At 38.5% G+C, this 22,765-nt stretch overlaps 1 protein-coding gene across 4 annotated transcripts in view; it reads left to right on the plus strand.

Annotated features, from left to right (window-relative positions):
- The window catches only part of rxraa (retinoid X receptor, alpha a), a 162,180-nt gene extending 142,811 nt beyond the window's left edge, over nt 1-19,369 (plus strand). For 3 of the 4 annotated variants that reach the window (XM_039688037.2, XM_039688038.2, XM_089124012.1), the window contains exons 6-11: nt 1,348-1,532; nt 9,934-10,063; nt 12,355-12,487; nt 15,026-15,117; nt 15,521-15,626; nt 16,830-19,369. In XM_039688037.2, the coding sequence (XP_039543971.1) occupies nt 1,348-1,532; nt 9,934-10,063; nt 12,355-12,487; nt 15,026-15,117; nt 15,521-15,626; nt 16,830-16,983 (800 nt within the window). In that variant the 3' untranslated portion in view covers nt 16,984-19,369. The remainder of the gene's footprint in view (nt 1-1,347; nt 1,533-9,933; nt 10,064-12,354; nt 12,488-15,025; nt 15,118-15,520; nt 15,627-16,829) is intronic. The other variant, XM_089124013.1, reaches the window with a different exon arrangement.
- Nucleotides 19,370-22,765: the final 3,396 nt, after the last annotated feature.

Genomic DNA, 22,765 nt, shown 5'->3' on the forward strand with positions numbered 1-22,765 from the left:
ATATACACACACTATTTAGGATACAGTTCTATAATATATTATACAATTAATGTATATTCATTTATATATCCCGAGTTTAAACATTTATAAAGATGTTTAAAACATCAGTAAGCTTTGCAATTCAGATGGTCTTAAATTATATATTGTAGCTAGATTGCATAGCCAACATACAGTCTACATCTGCCTGTGACTCTCTGTCCCTTGTTTTATGTGAGAGAGAAAATCCTCCCCCTTTAGACAGAGGGAGCACTGCGATCATACAGTACGTACATGACGTCTCACTCTCTCACACACACTGTCTATGACCTCAGCGCAACCTTTCATCTCTGTTACTTATATCATCACGGCGTCTTTCAAGGATATGATCATTTGCTTGCGTTCGCCTGTTTTGTATCCCATAAGCTCGTGCCGTACCCCGAGGCACAGGAGAGCTGGGCCACGCTCCCCCCAAAAAGAGCTGAGCGAATCTGCAGAAAAACAGGATTAAATGAATTTATGCTCCTCCTCTCCAGGGGAAATAAAGCTAACGTGATTTCAGCCTCTCTCACCTCTCTTTGACTCCTGAGGAGGTATTTTACCCTTGGGCTGACCTCCAGACAGCACTTTCCGTACAGCAGAATCCCCCTTTTCTGAACCCCTACCACCAGCGCGGTCCCTCTGTGATTCGCCGTTGAGGAAAATAGCGAGGGGTTAGGGAAAGGAGAATGTGAGTGTGCTGTGAATAGGGCCTGGGTTCAGAGTCTTTTGGGTGAATTGTGTACGGCACATACACACTCTAACCACAGGGGCTTGGATTGTGGTTAATAGTACTTTGGCCACAGTGAGACTGAGTGACTCTTCAACACTAACCACTTCCTGTTTCTCTGAGCTGATCAAATGTCTGATTTGTTAAAGCCTGTTGGAGGAACCCACAGAGACAAGAAACACACACACACACACACACACACACACACACACACATATATATGTATATGTGTTTATATGTTTATATATGTGTGTGTGTATAAATATGCGTGCGTGCCTCTGTGTGTGTGTGATTTTAGTCATTTATTTCACTGGCAGTGTTTCACTTCAGGTTTATACATCTAACACTTGAATAGATTGAAAAATAGAGGGTGTATAAAATATATAATACAAGTTAATATTTACCTGATAATGTTTTAATAATTTGCTTTCACTTGACTAACAATATATAAGCAAATTAGTTCTTTTTCCTTGGGGTCCATATCATATTTGGGGGTCAAAAATGATTAAAACCTGAGATGTAGTTAATTAGAGTACCAGCTTGATGTGAGTGTGTATGCGTGTTGACTTCTTGACTAGACTAACTGTAGTGACCGTGACTAGTATTGTTACATACAGCCGTCCAGGAGGAACGCCAGCGAGCCAAGGAACGCAATGAGAACGAGGTGGAGTCAACCAGCAGCGTGAATGAAGACATGCCCGTGGAGAAGATCCTGGAAGCAGAGCTTGCCGTGGAGCCCAAAACAGAGACTTACATTGAGACCAATGTACCTATACCTTCAGATTCAGTAAGTAACATTGCTTCCTCTTTGTGCACTGGTATAGCCTCAGGTTTTCTATCCAACATTTAGAACGCCCTGTATACTTAAGACCCTTGAGGTACATTGAAGAATCATTTTGCAGGTTGGAGCAATGGTTAGCACTAGGGATTTCCACACCTTTTCCTTTTCACTTTTCTTCTGCCAATAAAGAGTAGCAAAAGCATATCTAATAATCAAATACTTGACTGAACATGGAATGCTCCAGTTCTATGTAAATCTGTGGGGGGAGATTTAGTGTGGGCCTAGTTACAAGAACAACTTGAGACATTGAAGAAACCCCAGAGCTAAGTTGTCTTGAACCATATGCTGTGTTGCCTGTACGACGACTCTTCTCTGTCTCTGCTTGTTTTGGTGTAATGCAAGTGATTTAGCTTGTTGACGGACGTGTTTGGACATACGTGACGTCAAAGTGCAGTAAGTGTGCGCCTCCAAAGAAAGACTGTTTTCTCCAATTACTGCAGTGTGAAGCATTGCTTGAAAACTGCCCATTATCAGTTCTGCTCTTTCTCTTTGTTGTAATGCTGTTTTTTCACCTGTCCCCTGTTGAATTACAAATCAATGATAGAGTACACTCTTTGCTTATTAGTTTGTTTTGGTTTGACTTAAAATGACTGATGAAGTTTACAGTCTCATATTGCCTCTTTTTTTCTAAATATTCTGGGTTTTTACACATACAATAATATCATAAATAATCCAGCTGTTGACACTCCAACACAGTAGGTGGCAGTATTGCACCTTGACAGACGAAAGCACTACAGACTAGGGGTGTAACGGTACACAAAAATCAGGGTTCGGTACGTACCTCGGTTTTAAAGTCACGGTTCGGTACGTTTTCGATACAGCAAAAAGAAAGAAATGCCAGATAAATTTCCTATTTGTTTAAAGAAAAAATATTTTTAAATAAGTGTGAGTTTTCCTAGATCTTGAAACTTTCAGGTTTATAAATGGGGGTCATCTTTGAAGGATGAACAAATAATGTTTTGGTCATCACATTAAAAATAACATTTAAATATATATTTATTTATATAATATTTGAATTTTGAAGTGCTGGAAAAAGATGTGTGAAGTACTTGAAAGCATTTCACCATTCCAGCCAAACTGGTTCCAGTTAGTGTTGCTATATTAAAATGTTCAAATGTTTCTTTCATTTGTTTTTTCAAATGTTTTTTTTACCGGATCTCTTAGCGCTGTGTAGTAACAGTGTCGCTTGGTCGAGATCGGCTCGCGCTGCACAGATGTTGCTGGTCCGAACTGATAAACGATCCATGAAGCACATAATGAGTAGCGCAGTTTCGTTTTGCTTTCATTACGTTTGCCATTTGATGTTGCGCAACGTTGGCCGCGTCAGCACGAATTTTGCCGGCAGGAAAAATGGTCCAAGCAATCGTTCGGTTTGTATGCGTACCGAACCGGAAGCCTCGAACCGAAACGGTTCAATACGAATACATGTACCGTTACACCCCTACTACAGACACTACTACACTACTACTACTACTACTACACATTACATGCATTCAAACAAAGCTGACATCAATGTGTCCGTTTTTTGTATTCTATAACAAAAAGTAGGTTATAGACGCCCCAGTTTGCAAGTGCCGATCAACTACTATTTTTGCACGCTTTTTATAGTTATGTTTACAAACTCTCTCTCCCGCCTTTCACCACTCATATTTTGTTATTTCCAATAAAAAACACAAAATAAACAGATAAATATGAATTTTACTTCTTGATTTTGTTGTTTGTTGTTTTTTTTTTCAAAATGTCTATTCACCTTATTTTTAACACAAGAGCGGGGGTAGCCATTTGTAACTCCGGTGCCATCCTCTTCCAGTTATTTCTAGCTGTACAAAACAGGTTGTTATGCTGTTTGATATTGCAGACTGGTGTTTCTTATCACATTTTAATGTATTGTCATAATTATGAACACTGGTTTGTAGCACATGTAGTTTTAGCGTTTACTGCACTTTTGATATTTACGCATAGCAGAGTCTCACTCATTCACAAGAAAATCGCTTCTACGTTGCAAAACAACGTGGATGGATATTGTTATAATATCGTTTTCAATATTTATTTTGACCACTGTAATCGTGTTGTGATATTGAGAGTGAGAGAGACCTAGCGCTAACCACAATGCCATGAGTCCTTCTTCTTACTGCTCAGTATGTTTATGCATGCACTAAGTTGTCTATATCACTCCTACTTTTTTCCCGCTCAAAGTGTTGAAATGTGCACTAACCGCTAGGCTATGATGACTCTAACTTCTTTCTTGATAGAGCACGTACGTTAACCACTAGGATACGCATCCAACTTCTTAATCTGTTTTAATGGAGTTTTGGTTGGTAATTCCCTGAGAGAAGCTGAGCAAGATAAAGTTGTTGAATTTACCTGTGTGTTGTGAAGTCTCCCTCCCTCGTCTAGTCACCATGACAAATCAGCACCGCTGAAGTGATCATTGGCTCCACTTTCCAGCATTGTTTGAATAATGAAATACTCTGACAGTCCCTGGGAGCTTTCAGCCTGCCGTCAGCCTCTGAGGAGTTTTTTCGCACAGGAAGAGTGGTAGAACAGGAGGAGGATGGAGAACGAGAGAGAGAGTTTGGGCGGTTGAGTGCATCTTTTGGGACTGCTCTGTACCGAAGCGAAAATGTTCTGGAAGCTGTTATGTGAGTAAATGGGGGTTATTTTGGGAAGATGAAGATGTGTGGGAACAGAGGACCGACGTTTGGGGAAAGGTAGTGAGACGAGGGAGAACATAAGGCCTGTCATGTGGGAGAAGCTGCCAGGCTTTACATTAGAAAGCACTCAGTCACTGGTTCGCTTACACTGTATCTCCAGTAGAGGGCTCGTTTTGTGAGTGCTGGGGTGAACCAAGGTTATTGTTGATTTTGAGTATTTTCTTTAATTATTGTGCATAATTATATTTAGCTTTGCGATTAAATAGTTATCATATTTTCACCTTTCAGTTTTTCTAGTTGGTTTGTGATTTATATATAGACCATTTCACAAGATGTAAACAATACTGGTCCAGAAACACTTCCTGTTTCAGTTTGTAACTCTTTTCTTTATTTCACATGTAAAGAAAACATCTTAAAGATGTTTGTTTAACTTTTTGATTCAGTTTTAAATGTTCTGTTGGTTGTATTTTATCCCAGCTTTTATGTAGTGTTAAAAAAACTGAAACAGGAAGTGCTTCTGGACCAGTGTTGTTTACATCTTTTGAAATGGTCTATAGTTTTATGTAATCATTTTATTTTACCAGTTTAATAATAACCATGAGGTATTTTGTTTGTCCCATGCCCTCAATAATGTTTATTTTCTGTGAAGCCAATCTAGTACCTCCTCGTTAAAATTTAAAATGCAAAGATTGGACCCCATCCAGGGATTTCCTGAATATCACCACATTAAGTGTCATTAGTTTTTACCTTCGTTAAGCTGCCAGGCAGAGCCAAAATGCCACAACTTTTAGCTAAACTCATCATGATTGTTTAGAATAGGATTTTAAGATAAATAATAATAATAATGATGCAGTTCAGAGTTGGACAGCAGCAGGGAGACACTTTACTGGAATATGTTCTCTTGGCCGGCTGTCAGAGTTATGGTCTCCCGCTGTCCCTGGAGCTCCCCTCCTGTCTGTGCTCTTTTGGAATCCACTGCCCCGTGCACTAATTAATCAGAGGACCTCGGCCCGGGAGTGCAGCTCATGAATGGGCCACCACTGCTGCTTAATGGTTGGGGTTTGGCCAAGCTGAATGAAGTGTGTTTATCTCATGGTGACCTAGAACAGGAGTTAAACAGGCGTTAGTAACATGCCTCCAGTTAGCCAGGGTAGGGCTCCCTTTAGAGGAGTACACGGTCACGCTTGCTCGTTTTTCACTTCTTTTTTGATTTTTTTTTTATTCATTTTCCATTCTGACATTTAGTTCAGACAACATAGAGCATGTACATGCACTGATTCTTCTTGGAAACCTGACAAAAAGTTAGCATAAATGCCTTTAAATATGTTTATCAGGTACAATTAACAACAGGTTTTTGTGGATAACCCTGACGGCTTATTCAATGTCTGTTTAAATTTTTATTTGAATTGGGAAATTCAGTACGATGTATTACTTATATAGTTACCGATGTATTACTTGCTTATATATATACACACGTAGACCTATAGATGGATTTAATAACCTGTTATTGGCCAGTAACCAGTATTATATTGATGTATGTGTGCATCTCTAGTCACAGGAAGTGTTTTTGAGACAGATATGTCACGTGAGCTCGCAGACGTCTCACTCGTCTTGCACAGCTGTAAATCCAGACTGCCTTTTTTCCTCTCTTTTGTCACGCAGCAATAATATAGTTTAAGCAGATAATGAAAAATTCAACCGTCTCTCATCTCTCCTCCTCAAGTGATAAAAATTTCATAGTGCGATATGCAAGCGTGATGTTTCTGCTAGAGCCCGGGACCAGGATCCGCTGTGAATAATGCAGGCCGAATGCTTTCCATTCAGCAGGAACAAAAACAGCCGTTGTTTTGTGATGGTCATGAAGAGAATGTTATCAAAGCGTCTCCTCGAATCTTAAAAAGTAGTCATCATTCGCGCCCTGGGGCTAGCATTCGCCCAGCGCTGCCGAGTCTCAAGCAAATCATATGGCTGGCTTTATTTACACTATAGAAATCATTAATGGTGGGTTTTACCTCTTCCATCAACCACTTATGTTTTTGTTACTTGGATATGTTTTTATCTATATCAACCCCTCAGGATGGGAGATGAACCCCACTTAGTTTCATATTGCTTAAAAATGGAGTGGTGCATTTTAAGCCTGGCCTATAATGCCATATGATTGTATTTCCACACTTTATAAAGCTGAGGCCATTGAAATAATCATTATTGATGTACAGATTCTTTACATTTATATTTAGTTAATTTTTATTTATTAATTAATGTGGGAGAGACCGTGAAACATATACATGAAGTTTAGCTTTGTTTAAAGTTTAAATAGTTTTTATTTTCTAAAATAATTTATTATATTTACACAAAAAATTGTTAGAAATCACTAAATATTTTTATTATGATTTATTTTTCTTTCAAATAATCAATATATTTGTTAAGCACATTAAAGGTGCAGTAAGAAATTTCTGAGTAACGCTGTTGAAAGTGGATCGGACCGAGCACCACAACACACTTGTAGCCAATCAGCAGTAGGGGGCGTGTCCACTTATGATGGGAGAGGAGAGAGAGTGAGCAAGAGGGAGATTTGAAGAAAGACTGTAGAAAGAGACATGGCTGAGAGACATTACAAAAGAGAAAATGAATATCACTGAAAAGACAAGGGTTATGTTTGTTTGGGTTGATTTTAAATGTCAACATGGTTTCTCAGAAATCGCTTACTGCACCTTTTTCATTTTTAATTATTTTGAGTGAATAAGAAACAAGGTCAGTGTAAACAGCTAAGATGGCTATTCATCATTCATGAGTATTACCGTGTTTAACAAGAACTCTGAGAGATGTTTTCTTTTGAGGAGCATCTTCAGAGATTCTCTTCACCACTTCGCTTTCGTTTATATTGTTGCTTTCTGAATTAATTACCTGTTTGTTTATGTATGCGGTAAAGAACATGGCAGAAACTGTTGGACCAAGGAGGGTTGTCCCTGATCAGCTACAGAAATATTCATAAGCTGCATCTGTTGTCTGAGAGATGGCTTTGCGTCTGGCCAACAGTTTGCCATCTCCAAGTTCAAGTTTCACTCCAACTTCTGCCTTTGATCTGCTGCTGTTGTCAGTGCAAATTTTAAACAGCCACTTAAGCCACCATAGAGGGGAAACATTCAACTGTTTGACAAGTTCTCCCGGGAGTAGTCATTTCCCAAACTGTGGAGATGTTTCTTGCAACTAATAATAGCCACAAACTGGTCTCATCAAGTATTTGGACATTTTATTAGATACACAATTAACAAAAAAGGCATCTGCAAATACAATGATTTTGGAGTTTTGGTAATCTGTTATCGGTCATACTGCAGACGTGGCCAAACCATCGCAACCGGCGTTGCTTTATCTATTCCTTTATCGTCGGTTGCTGCTCGCATTGCTGACGGATGACTACATTCTGGATACTAGGGCTGTCAAACGATTAATCGCGATTAATCGCATCCAAAATAAAAGTTCGTGTTTACATAATATATGCGGGTGCACTGTGTATATTTATTTTGTATACATATAAACACACACACACATGCATGTATATTTAAGAAAATAAATATTATTTATATATATATATATGAAGAGTTCATATGTAAAAGCCTCTAAGTGCCATTTGAAATTTTCTTCTAAAATGACCATTTTTATCAAGCTTGTATATTTAAGTTCAGTAATTTCACTTAAATGGCAATGAAGATTACCTATTAATTGTCATTTAAGTGAAATTACTGAACTTGAATATACAAGCTTGATAAAAATGGTAATTTTAGAAGAAAATTTCAAATGGCATTTAGAGGCTTTTGCATCTGAACTCTTCATATATATATATATATATATATATATATATATATAATATTTATATATAATATAAAATATATATAAATCTATATACAGTATGTACATGAAAATATTTCTTAAATATATACAAGCATGTGTGTGTATTTATTTATATATATATATATATATATATATATATATATATATATATAAAATATACACAGTGCACCCACATGTATTATGTAAACACAAACTTTTATTTTGGATGCGATTAATCACGATTAATGATTAATATATAGAGTATCTGTTGCAGGCATCGCATCTGAAACACTTCAAGCTTGTTCAGGCCTGGTCTGAGAACGGTCAAACATTAATGTAAACCATATGTTATGGGGACAAAATGGCAATATCCATTGGAAAAACAGCTTATAAATCATACAAATTGATGTGTTTTGAAAGGTTCAAATTCCGAAGGTTTTCTGTGATGGATAGGTTTAGGCTTGACGAATAGAATACACTGTTTGTACATATAATAATATTTATGGAAAGTCCCCATGAAACAAGAAAAAACATGCTTGTGTGTCTTTTCAATTTATGGACTGTTAGATGAGGCTGTTTGAGTGACTGCGACTGATATATTGACCATTTCAAAAGCTCTCGACTCATAATTGTGGTGTCATTGTGTCGAACCTATTAATAAACTTCCTGCAATGCACCGAGTGAATCTAGCAGGCTGCCAAAAGTGAGGTCAGGATTTTCCAGGAATGCACACACACCCTCCCACCAATAATTTTGATAAATATTGATATAATTCTTCTCCCCCTCTGTTTGTTTTCTTAAAAAAAAAACTATTTGTCCTTTCACCCAGTGCAATGTCCTGTTGTTTTCTAATGCCTTTCCTTTTGACACTTGAGTTGAGAAACGGCACTCAATGTCTATTTGTTTTGGTCCTTACAGAAAACCCTCTCCTGCTGCTTTCCTCTCTCTTCTGCGCTCATTCCCCATCTCCCGCACGCCGTTGACTCACTCTTTCATCTTATAAAACAAAGCAGCGTATCTACCCCTCTCTTGGCTTCACACAACGTGAAGCTGGAATCATCTATGCCATTTTTCATATCTCTCATTTGTCCTCTCTCTTTGATGGAGCCGGAGCGTTCCGCATCGAGACGTGCTAATAGACTCAAATCTGCAGGAGGCATTAAAGGCTACTTGCCGTATACATACTCCCTCGTGTGACGTTCTGCACAATGGCAATTTCAAGAACAATGAACGATTTTTTAATTTTATTTTTTTTACCACAACCCTTTGTTTGACAGTTAATTACGTGTCCTTCTCTTGGTCCTTTTGAAAGTTAAGCGGTATTCAGTAGATGTTTAGAAATGGCCAAGTATGTCAAAGTGAATTTAGTTCCAGGGAGCTTCCTGCAGGAAACGCCCGATTAGAAAGAGAGTCATTTTTTAGCACCAGCTCTCGGCAGGTATTTCCTGCGCAGGCCGGGGCAAAAACACTGTTTGTTTTGCCTTCCTGTTCACTTCTGCTCCAAGCGAATTGGTCCCCATGTGTGAGGCTGAGGAGAGCTGAAGTATTCAAGAGGGAGATAAAGTAACCCTGAAATATCTGTGGCTTTAAACAGATAGCTAGCTATAAACATGTCAACAGTTCAAGTAACTTTAACCATAGCCCAGCATGACAGTAGTTGAGCTGAAAGAGAAAACTGACAGAAGACGATGGCAGGTTAAGGCAACGCTCACTATAGCGCCCCTTGTGTCAACACTGAGATTACGATGTGCACTTGAATTGCATTCTGATACATTTTAAAACACAACGGTGTGTGAAATCATGAACATTGTATAGATTTAGATGGGTCACATGTATGACACTTGTGTTCTTGTGTCCTACAACAGCCCAATGATCCAGTCACAAACATCTGTCAGGCCGCAGACAAGCAGCTCTTCACTCTAGTGGAATGGGCTAAGAGGATCCCGCATTTTTCTGAGCTCCCGCTGGACGACCAGGTCATTCTTCTAAGAGCAGGTGAATTTAAGCACAAACTGACAGAAGCACACATTAAGAACGGCTTTCTCGGCTGGAAACAGGACCAGTTCATTAAAGGAGTAGTTCACTTTTTAAAAAAAAAAACTTTTGGGGTGACAATTTACTCACCCCCATGTTATCCAAGATGTCCACCTCTTTCTTTCTTCAGTGGAAAAGAAATTAAGGTTTTTGATGAAAACATTCCAGGATTTTCTCCATATAATGGACTTCAATGGGAACCAAACGGTTCAAGGTCCAAATGAGAGTTTCAGTGCAGCTTCAAAGGGCTTTAAACAACACCAGATGATGAATAAGGGTCTTATCTAGGATCCTTCGAGTCATGACTCCAAAAAAGATTTATTAATTTTGATGAACGAGTTTGAACAGGAGAGTCACGAACGCGAGCATTTTTGCTTATAAAACCTATTTTATTTATTTTTTAAATGACCGATCGTTTCGCTAGATAAGATTCATCGTCTGGTGCCGTTTGAAGCCCTTTGAAGCTGCACTGAAACTCTCATTTGGACCTTGAACCGTTTGGTTCCCATTAAAGTCCATTATATGGAGAAAATCTTGGAATGTTTTCATCAAAAACCTTAATTTCTTTTCGATTGAAGAAAGAAAAAGACATGGACATCTTGGATGACATGGGGGTGAGTAAATTATCAGCAAAAGTTTTTTTTAAAAGTGAACTACTCCTTTAAAATGTAAAATAATGAATTATGAGTGTTGAATTGAATGCTATGCAGATACTACAGATGTGTTTCATAACCTAGTTTGGTGTCTATCTAGATTACATTGTAGCATTCTGCCTGCTAGGTTTTAAATGTGTTTTTAAAGGTCTAAAATTGCCTGAAATTGCAACAACAACAAAAAAAACTCCCTTAAGGCTGTTAAGTTTGTTTGTTTTTAACAGAATCTTTCAAAACCTAGTGTGTTGCTGCCTTAAGCCCCGCTCACACCAAGGAAGATAACTAAAATGATAATGATAAAGATACAGTTTTAAAAATCATTCTAAATATAAAAGAATAGCCTAAAGAGTCCACACCACAACTATAACGATAATGGCACAGAGAAATGATATAGTTGGAATTACTTTCAGATTTTATCAGAATGATATTTTCCAGCTGATGAATGACAAAAACATTGGCAGTCAATCAGAATCCATCCTGCTTTAAAGAGCTTGAGCATTTACGTGACTGCAGTGCACACTTAGAATAAACAGATCGATTTCATCCGATGGTGTGAACTGGCCTTAGCATTCATCTATGTGATATGACCAAAAATGCCTTCATTTCTTTCCCAAAATGTGATTTCATTAGATACGCGATATGAAAAGTGATATCTGCCAATGTAATCAAATAATCTCTTTTCTCAGAACTAACTTTTTTTTTTTAGTACTTAAAAGTTCCACTAACATTTGACAATCAGAAAGTCTATCAAAATACATTGTCTTTCATTTTGAACTTATCCATTATTTTATTATTTAAAATGATTTTTGTGTTTGCTACTGCTACTAATCAATGATATCCACCATTAAGTGTCTTGATCACCATTCAAATTACTTAATAAACTATACAGTGTGTCTTAAAACCCAGTGTGCTGCCTACATAGACAACACTGTAGAACTCTGGCTACTTGGACAAGACTCTAGATTAGGGATAGGCCACGTCGATCCCATTAGTGATCCTGAAGACATTGATTAGCTTGCTCGGTGTGTTTGATTAGGGTTGGAGCTAAACTCTGCAGGACAGCGGCACTCCAGGATTGAGGTTGCTTATCCCTGCTCTAGATGTTGAACATACCTTTAATCCTCAAAAATTCTCTTGTTTTGGTTCATATGAAGTTCATTTATGTGGTGGGGAGAGCAAAACGTGTCATCATTGTTGTGGTGTAAGGCTTGAGAAGCACTAAAAAGTTTCTCTGTTTCTAAGAAGTTGATCAAGTATGAGTTGAACACATAGATGCTCTGTAGACCCAACTGCTTTGCTTTTAATTTCCTTTATGGCCCGTTCTATTAGCGAGTCATACTTCTCTTCGCAGAACAAGATGAAGGACTTGTTGAGAGGGTCTTCTCTCTGAGCTCTCAGGTTTTCTATAAATAACCCCTTTAGTTCTGCTGTCTCACGGATGAAAGCATCTCAGTTTTTCCCAAGCTCAACTCTGGGGAAATGAGGGGAGTGGGGTAGTTGCTAGGCAGACTAGTTAAAGGAGCCCTGTCACTCCAATACTTGTTTAATTCACTCTCGTGGTGCGGAATGTTTTATCATGATTTCACCTGTCTGTCTCAGGATGGAATGAGCTCCTCATTGCGTCATTTTCGCATCGTTCGATAACAGTGAAGGACGGGATACTGTTGGCCACGGGATTACACGTGCACCGGAACAGCGCCCACAGTGCCGGAGTAGGAGCCATATTTGACAGGTTCGAATGATACTTCTAATTTTGGTCCTCTGAAAATTTGTGGACGATTTGACCGAACGATCAAAACCTGGTAAGGGTTAAGAATAAATAAAAATGTAGTACAATGTTTTTAGATTTTTTTTTTTTTTTTTTTTACACATTTGTGTGTGTGTTTTCATTATGAAATATATGTAAAATGTGTAAATACTATATAAAAAAACTTAATTTTTCATTCAATTTCAAAATGTATGTTCATATGTGTGTGTATTTTTATATACTTTGTATGAAGAAATGTATGATAAATTTGAAACTGAATGAAACATTTTATTTTTGGAAATATATTATGAAGATTTAACAATATGGAGCATATACCAACTGCACAAAGACATGATCACACTGGGAATGTTCATGACGAGGACAGAGGAGGAACCTTGACATTTCTGCCAGTGGAGCTTTCTATGGATTTATATCGATATTCATTAAATATGCAGCCGTGCTGGATACAGAGGTCATGCAGAAATGGTTGAGTGCTCAGACAGAAAATGTTAAAGGAAATCCATTTGTGTGTCATTTATGATGAAATCAAAAAATATAGCGGATACACCCAATGTCGCCAAAGGCTTTACGCTGTATCTGCTCCCACACAAACCTGAGCAATGCTGTGCTACCAGCTTTTTTTTTGACCAGATCTAAACCCAGATAAGGTTTGAAGAGGGCCGTGGTGTTACGGAGTACAAAGTTTAGTTGTCGAGTGTACAACAACGCAGCAGCGCCACTTGTTGACAACATCCATCTATGTTTATGCAAATTTTAGTATAATGCCAAGATGAGCATAAATTCTAAAAATGCACACTTGTGCACTAAATTAAAGGGATACTCCACTTTTTTTTGGAAAAAGGCTCATTTTACCACTCCCCCAGAGTTAAACAGTTGGGTTTTACCGTTTCTTAATGTATTCAGCCGATTTTTTTGATATTTGGAAGAATATCAGTAACCAGACAGTTTCTGGTCTCATTGACTTCCATAGTATATTTTTTTCCTACTATGGAAGTCAATGAGACCAGAAACTGTCTGGTTATTGATATTCTTCTAAATATCAGAAAATCGTCTGAATGGATTTGAAAACTGTAAAACTCAACTGTTTAACTCTAGGGGAGTGGTAAAATGAGCCTATTATAAAGCCAAAAAAAAAAAGTGGAGTATCCCTTTAAGGCGGATAATTTTTTATCTGATAAAAAGACATGCGCATAAACTGCAATGACATTTACTGAATAAATCCCTTAATGCACAAAAAAAACAAAAAAAAACTCATGTGACTTTTGCTCAACAGAGGATGTGATTGGATAACTGGACTATGTGGATCGGTTTCATTGCACATCATCTTTAATGTTGGTTTGATCATTCTGAAATGCCTGAGAAGAAGTCTCTCATCAAATTGATTTGATTTAATTTCCTCCCAGAAGTGTATCACATGATTGCATGTCCAAACACCAGGAATCTGAACGCCAGATAACATTAAAGCGTTTATTGGGTTTTGCCTGCACGCTGTGAAACACAAGTCATTTATGATGTAGGAAAAAAGAGCCACAGTGGATTCCCTGATTTGCAGCATCTTTCATTTTTATTACAAATAAGTTGTGCCAATTTCCTAGGAAGTAACAACACATGGGACAAAAACGTTGATTCAGTCGCGAATGTTTTATGGGATATTCCAATTTTTAAGTTCATTTTGCAACTTTGGATGAAAACACAGCAAGTGAAATGCATTGTTCAGCATTCCCAATAAAGCAATGGTAAAAAGGAAGAACTAAAGACAAATATATATAATTACTATTTAATATTAGACTATAAGTGATGCGTTCATTTGTTAATGATTATCTTTTTTAAAACAATAAATCTAACGTTTATATTTGAAACAGATATTCACTGAAAACATTCCTGCGAAATTTATCTTCAAGGTATTTTTACTGAAAAACGAACCCGAAATACTAATCACGACTGTATTAATGGTAATTGGAGCATTGACGTCCCCTGCAGCTGTGTCACGTGACCATGGTTGAAGACTCCACTCGCCTCTCACCGCCCAGAGACTGCTTTAGCCATTAGAATACACTCGACTCCTCTGGAAGAATGGATCTCGATGCTAATGCAGCTCGCATTAAGATGCGCGGCGCTGATAATGTTTCTTTATCAGGTCCTCTGCAAGTGACAGCCTTGGCACAAATGAAGTGGATGGTCGACTTAAACACTGGGCTGAAGTTCCCCACCCCTCCGCTCATTGTTCCAGGAGGCCAATTCAATTACAGTGTGTTAAGAGTGGGAACGAGGTTGCATCGCACCAGTGTGTGTTCCGTCACCCGGTCACGCAAAGGCCAAGATCGACAGAGGAGACGTCACCCTCTGGATCAGAGGAAGTCATGCCAATTTAGACATTTTATTGAGGCGATATTTATATTTAAGAGCTGCTGCCCGCCAAAGCAGTAATGGAATAATATCTGCCCGCGTGAGTCTCATTTCTCGGCAGCTGTTTTTAACCTGTGTGTTCTATCTTATATTCAGGGTGCTGACAGAGTTGGTGTCAAAGATGAGAGACATGCAGATGGATAAAACAGAGCTAGGGTGCCTTCGAGCCATCGTCCTTTTCAACCCAGGTGCTACTTTACATTCCCTTTTCTAACACTACAGGTCAAAAAGAATTGCTTAAAATTGCTATGGAGTGTCCAGCCTGTGATGTGTCCTGACTCCGTTCCCTCTCTTACTGCTCAGTTTCCTCTATCTCCACTATATCTGTCCAATGTTTTTTTTTTTTTTCTTAACAGTGGCCTTTGTATCCCACGGTAAACACAACCCCTCCCTCCCAATCTCTCATTCACTGAGGACAGACCTCTCATCTGTTCCCTTACTTATAGAGAGGGGAAAAAGAGACAGCTCTTATTTTCCCAATTAGAGTCTCTCAGTTCAGTATTTTGAAGAAATTTTGAGCGGCTGCAAGGGTGTGCTGGTTCAATTCCTACTCCAAAACGTAACTTTGTTATACATCCTCTACTATTTCAGACTCCAAAGGCCTGTCGAACCCTGGTGAGGTGGAGGCGCTGAGAGAGAAGGTCTACGCCTCTTTGGAAGCCTACTGCAAACAGAAGTACCCTGACCAACCTGGAAGGTACAAGAACCACTTCCTGTCCTTCTGCACCACTGCAGTGAACGCCTCATTTTATAACCGTTGCGGACGCACAAAACAGGCCACAAAAAATAACATTGTGCACACACCCGCATAAATAAGCCGTCGAGTGCCATCATAACTATGCCAAACCTATTGGCGGCAGTGTAGGGGTTAAGGATAAAGCCATGCAAGCCAATCAGAATCCTCAGAATCGACAAGAGAGAACCTAAAACGCCGTTTCTCCCAGTTCACACGACAACACATAACCAGCGTTTTCAGAAATCTCCACTTTGGCCGGAGTTTTTAGAAATAATCGTTTTCTGCGATAAAAGCGGGGTTTTCGTGTAAATGAGAGGCCAAACCACAGGGAAATATCTGCGTTTTCTCTTCGTGTAAACGGGGCCTTAATCTACATGAAATCATTACTGAGAAGTTACGTACAAATTGTTTCGTGCAAATAATGCACAACAAGGTCTATCTGTTTCCATTAAAAATATAAATCAATTAAAAATTGAAATTTTCTCTGAAATGTATTTAACACTATTTGATTTATTTATTCAAAAACAAGGCTACTAAAAAAATTATGTTTGTAATAATGTGACGGCACATCCGTATTTCATATTTAACTAACGTCTTGTACCGTTAAACATGGTATCACGTGGATGAATAATCATATGCAAATGATATGCAGATGAGGATTTGCATAGTAAAACTAGGCGTTGTAAGCTCCATATATGGTTATTTCAGGGAGGAGACGCATGTGCGCGCGTTCTTCCGCTGACTGGGATTTAGAAAGTGAATTTTGTGCAGGTTTTGCCGTACGAACGGTTTTATAAATCGGAATATTTTTTTGCGTACGCCATTTTTGGCTTTCGGGTGCACGTACACTTTTAGTAAGGATCCTATGCACAGTTTTATAAATGAGGCCTCTGGATGCAGAATGACATCACAAGTAGCATATATATAACAGAAATTATACAAAACTTGTATAAAATACCTTTAATTAATAAAAAGATGATATTGAATTATGATGCAACTTCTTGATTGATTTAAATTTGCAGGCACCAAAGTTTCATAGCGTCATACTTCTCAGGTCTTGTCCGACTTCAAAGGTTACAGGTCGTCAGCCGTGTCAAGGACAGATGTATCCGTTTAATTGTATATTCTATTTACACGTTTGATTATTTGTGATTTTGTGTGCAGGTTTGCTAAGCTGTTGCTACGACTCCCAGCCCTGCGTTCCATTGGACTGAAGTGTTTGGAGCATCTGTTTTTCTTCAAGCTCATAGGAGACACACCCATCGACACCTTCCTCATGGAGATGCTAGAGGCGCCCCACCAAATGACAATGACATAACGCCCTCCTGTCACTGGGGGTAACAAGGGTCCACCACCCCAAAGGCCCTGAAGAAACGGAACACATGACACCATTTGCCAGAGCAGACGGACTTTGAGAACCACCGCTCAACTCAGTGTTTTCAATACACAGTCATGGAGTCCATGGGTCTGTTTTATACTTTGTAAAAAGATATAAATATATATATATATATATATATATATATTATGCATAAGAAAAAAAAAGATGACAATGGACTTGAAGCCCATAGACAATACTGGACACCGGTGTATCAAACTATCCTTCAATGGATAAATATGAAAAAAACAAAAATGAATATATTTGATGGAGATGCAGTAATTGTAGGAATGTCCTGCGCAGGATCGTGTATGTTGGGATATAATGGGTCCTATGGGAAGGATCCATGGCTGTAATCGGCCTCGTGTGGCTGATGGATGGGCCGACTTTAGCAGTCTTGCATTCGGGATTGAGGCTGGGCTGCCATGTCTGGGCGCATGAAGACTTATGGGAGATGATAATGATGGCAATGCGGGGTAATGATCTGGGTTTCTAACACAAACATTGTGTTTTCAGCCCCTGGTGGGAGTTTTTGCGATTACAATCCTGCAGCAATTGCCATTTTTCTCTCAAGTGGGCTGTTCTTGATAGAATGTTCCTGTAATTACTGTCATTTAAAAAGTGAGGTTGCTCTAAACGAAGGATCCAAGGGAGGAATCACAGGCCATGTTGGTTCTCCCAGCTCACCCCCAGTGTAATCAGACGTGGGTAGTTGACACAATAAGGACGCAACTTCAGGATCAGAAAGGAAGGGATGCCCGAGGTCGCCGCTGTGAGTAGATTTCTAAGTCTAATGAGCCACTTTGAGTTTTGGATTATGATCATTCACACTTTTTCGATATGCACTCGAAACATGAGCTTTTTTTTTAAAATTCAATCTGCCTATTCTCAGAATAAGGTAAACAATGGACGCTTATAGTGGACATCCTGCCACCTAGAAGTCGCCCACATGTCCCACTGTGCGTCTCGTCTGTCTGTATACGAATTCACCTCAAGTGATTTTCTGAACTTGTTCGACACTTGTACAGTTTATTACAACCAATTCAGTATTGGTATCCAGTTTTTTTTTTTGAATGATTTTTCAAAACGTGTGCCGTTACCTCTTTTTCAGTCACTTTTATTAAGGTATATCGAATCCTTTGTGTCGCTCATCCTCTCCTGCATCCGCCGTTTGCACCAGCCGTCTCATGCAGTCAAGTCTTGCGAGTGTGTGTTATCATTAGGATGTTTCTAAGCACTTAACCTCATGTTTCAGATGTTGTGTTGTTTTGAGAGAATGGAGGTTTCGGGGCCTTTTTTTTTTTTTTTTAAGGTTTCATTTGTTTTCGGGGTCTGTAATTTGCCGTCTTCAGCATTTTCTCTCTTTTTTTTCCTGTATGCTGCTGCTGCTAAACTATGCATTTAGCATTTTTCCCCAAAGACTGTCCATAGTGAGTTTGTTTTTCAAATTCTGGCAATGAAAGACCACATGTGAACAAGGTTAGACCGCCAGGACCAAGATTGGGGTCGAGAGATTTTGCATAGACAGGAGGAGTGGAGCAGGACTGGTAGGGAATACTGAGGCAATGGGAGAGCTGAGACTTCCACCTAGTGGTGGAGAGGCAGCACTGCAACATTACTTGAATTTTGTACAAGTATTTAATCAGAGGAAAAAAAAAGGCACTTTTACGTGATATTATCAATGTTTGTTTTTGTTTGAGTGCAGTCTTACAAGGGTCTTCAGCAATAGCATGATTTTAGATCCCTCGAGAGGGAGTGAAGCCCAACCCACTTCAGTCAGTGCTTTTTTTTAGGATGCCTCTCTACGATTACTTAATCTTGGCTAAGGAATTTTATTGGCTTCACCAGACCTTTTAATGGATAAATATTTTGGATTACCAGTATCTTGAAGCCATACGCAGGTTTGCGAGATCAAGATGAAAAACGTTCTCCTGTAGGAATTGGAGTAATGCAGAAGTGATAACCTTGATAGAATTAATACATGCTTTATAACATAAAGCTATATTTTGTCTATATGTAAATGTGTGTATATTTCTAAATATGAAAGTATATAAATCCATTCTTTAAATGTTTCCAGACAATGTTAGTAAAGAAGCCTATTGTTTTTCTTAAATTGACTAAAACCAGGCCTAATTGCACTGTTATATTCTCAGATACTAGAAATGTTTGTTTTTTTTAATTGCTGAAGCTTTTGTGTTCAGCCTTGAATAACACAAAGAAAGAAAGAAAACAGAAAATTTTAGACTGATACCAGCAGTTCAGAGCCCTAAGAAAGATCATACACCAGCTCCTTGGTAGATGAATACGTTTTTTTTTGTTCACGTAAAACCTCAAGCAAATGTCTGGAATGAAATGATTTAAAGAAACCTATTGTTTAGCCACTTTTTTTCCCCGTTTAAATGAGCGAGGATAAACTTTGACCCAATCACAGCTTCAGTCATCACAGAGACAGGACCTTTAAAAAAAATATTATTATTAAAAAATACATTGCAGGGGGGGAAAAATCTATTTTTGTACAAATGTAATTTTATTCCTCGCTTATATATCCTCCCTTCCTTTCCTCTTTCTGTGGGCTGTTGTATACGTTGTATAAATGTTGATTTGAAGTAGGAAAATTCAAATCGGAGCATTTTAAAGTGGAGTATGTAAGGGGTGACGTTAACTCTCGACACCTTCGCTCTTTTCCGCCTTTTGGTTTCCTTCTTTTGCCATCTCAAAGAGAAGGATTGTCCTCTCATATTTTGTCTTATTTTTAAGAAAATGAAAAAAAGTCATCTGTTCTACTTTGTGAGTTGTTCTTTGATGTTTTGTCTTTCAATCAAATTAAACATCTAATTAAAAAATGATATGCATTATGTCTTCACTAACCTAGTTGGACCAACATAAGTTGAAAAACATTTTTCATGATTTCCAATAGCCTACAGTAAGGAAGATATACGCACATCCGGGAACTTAACTGTCAATTTTGTCCCCGCCCCCTTTTGGGGGAAACAAACTAGACTCCCCATAGACTTCAATACAAAATAACAGCAAAAACCAATGTCCGTACACAGCCGGCAGGCGTAAATAACTTAAGAAATCACTTATATAAAACATGTCAAGAAATTATATACCCACCCTGCCTGCCACAGAGCGTGAATGTGAAAGATACATTTTTTATGCCCGTTATCAACTAGCCCAGGCTACCTGCCATCATCATAATAAATTCATAATATATACATTAAGGTTTTTTTTACTTTAAAAAACGAAATACATACAATCATTCACTGGCTTACCTGGTGACTCGATGAGATACAAGTAAATGTCCGGGTAAGACACCTCTGGCCACTGGGTGGGGTTGTTACACCAATTTGACGCTGGGAGAATAAAGGGACATGTTTTTAAAATTGGCCAAATTAAGTTTGTGTATGTATCTTTCACGCTCTTTGGTAGGCAGGGTGGACATATAATTACTTGACATGTTTTATATAAGTGATTTCTTAAGTTATTTACGCCTGTCGGCTGTGTACGGACGTTGGTTTTTGCCGTTATTTAGTATTGAAGTCTATGGGAAGTCTAGTTTGTTTTCCCCCAAAAATGGGCGTGAACCTATTCAGAGACATTCTATGACGCAGCGCCGGTTGTGCGTATTGCCTCATTCATATGACAACGTTTTAAGTCAGGTTTATGAGCATTTTCGGAATGCATTTTCAGATGCAATGGTCAATAGAAATGACATTTTCAAGAACAACCACCTCTTTAACACTCCATGTTGAAGGAGACCTAGCACTACCGATACAGTACACTTCTGCTGGTTCACAATCCATTACCTGTGAACTGGATCCAATGGCCAAACCTGCAGATGAAGACGAGCTGGATCTGGGTGATCATGGTGACGCAGCTGAGAAAGAACACCCGTCTGATAGGAAGCTACCATGGTTCGCCATGTAACAGACTCAGAAGGAGAGGAATCCATGGCCTAGCTGGCCATTGAGGTGCCACTAAAAGAACCCTGTGCTTAAATAGGAAATTAGTGTGTCTCCCAAAGAAGTGGAAAAGGAGGAAACGCATACAGCAGGCAACTCGGCCACTTGTGGGCTGATGCATTCTGTCCTAATAGGCTGAAAGTCTAGGCTCTTGCAAACCACCAGTGCAGAGGTCATTTCTGAGGCAAACAAGTCGACCATCTGCCACTTGATTGCCCACACCTGGGAGATGAACTGCCCTTGATCAAGCTAGATGGCCCTGAAACCATGTGAGGATCTAGTAAGTTAGCGGTAAAGGCGCAAGAGACCTGGTGCCACCCTGATGAAAGATTCAGATAAAAGACCATTGACGTGTTGTCAGATAAAAGACCATTGACAGCACCACTAGTAACACTCCGGCTCTCAGAAATGTAACCCGTTTTCAGGCAAGAGAAACATCAGTCATGTGATCGCTATATCTTGCCAAGCTGTTGCTCCACTTCTGAAGAGGCTTTCTTTGACCTCTTCCTAGGCACATTGGGACCTGTAAGTGCACTGGAGAATTGTCCTTACACATTAAGGAGGCATTGAAAACACATTACTATCAGCAGTTTGCCTGAAGAACATGTTGTTTTTGAACGGGCTGAACAGTCAATTTGTCAAGACCCAAACAAGCCAAAGCCATCAGCAGAACAGATTAAATGTCATCTGGAGAAGATGGGCTCATACCTGATGAATGTACAGACCCACCGCAGCAGATAGGAGGAAACATTCTGTGGTGTTGCTTGTGTTTTCTCTGTGAAAAATCACCTAGAGTCGTGGGATTTCGATGCCAGAAGATCAAGGAAATAAAGCCAAGTTAGTCTGCAGAGTGACTGACCAGTTCTCACACACCATTTTGCTTTCCCGTAAGGTGGGGGTCAATACATCACATACCTTTTCAAACACTGCACCAATATTGTTTATCAACTCTTCCATTTTTAGTTGTGAATTCAGTAACACTTATGATAATGTTTAGTTTTAAGTCATTTATGAGTTAGTGATGAACTAATCATTTAGAAAACATTCAAAAATGACTAATAAGTAATATGTTAACATCTTAGTTTTAAGTAATTTATAAATGAATAATGAATGATTAACTTATTTACAAAATGACTATACATTCATGAATTATTAAATAAGTGGTATGCTAACAAAATGTGTTGCAAGTTATCTTCAAACAATTGTAAATCAAACAGATCATTAGTTGATAGGTTATGTTATTAGTTGATGCATTATTTATCACTCGTATTTGTCAAAGTTGTTTTAGTATCATTATCAATGATAAACAATGGTTTATCATGAACAAATCAGTAAATGACCATTGTTGTGTTGTTAAGTTGTAAGCTGGTCTGTGTTTAAAAACACAAACATGCAGGTGTGCTAATTAAAGCAGTATTTTTAAGAAGATTAGGCATAATTTAATTGTTTTGAAATGGATAAACATTTCTAAATTCCTTACAGTCAGGAGTATCCAGTCTGTTATGTTAAAGGGATAACGTTAGTTCACTTTGAAATAAATGTTTGATACGTTTTAGCTTACCTCAAGGGCATCCAAGATGTAGGTGTCTTTGTTTCCACAGTATTTTCAATTTTGACATTTTTCGGTCAAACCGGTGTTGTCTGTCAGTCATATAATGCAGGTATGGGGGTCCACCTCAAAGAGCATGCACAGAGAAGTCAAAATTAAACATGATTTAAAGTCCCTGTAAAGGCAATTTTACAAAAAAGTTCTAAACACA

This window comes from Pimephales promelas, chromosome 19, assembly GCF_988280905.1.
Source record: "Pimephales promelas chromosome 19, fPimPro1.hap1.1, whole genome shotgun sequence".
Lineage (NCBI taxonomy): Eukaryota > Metazoa > Chordata > Actinopteri > Cypriniformes > Leuciscidae > Pimephales > Pimephales promelas.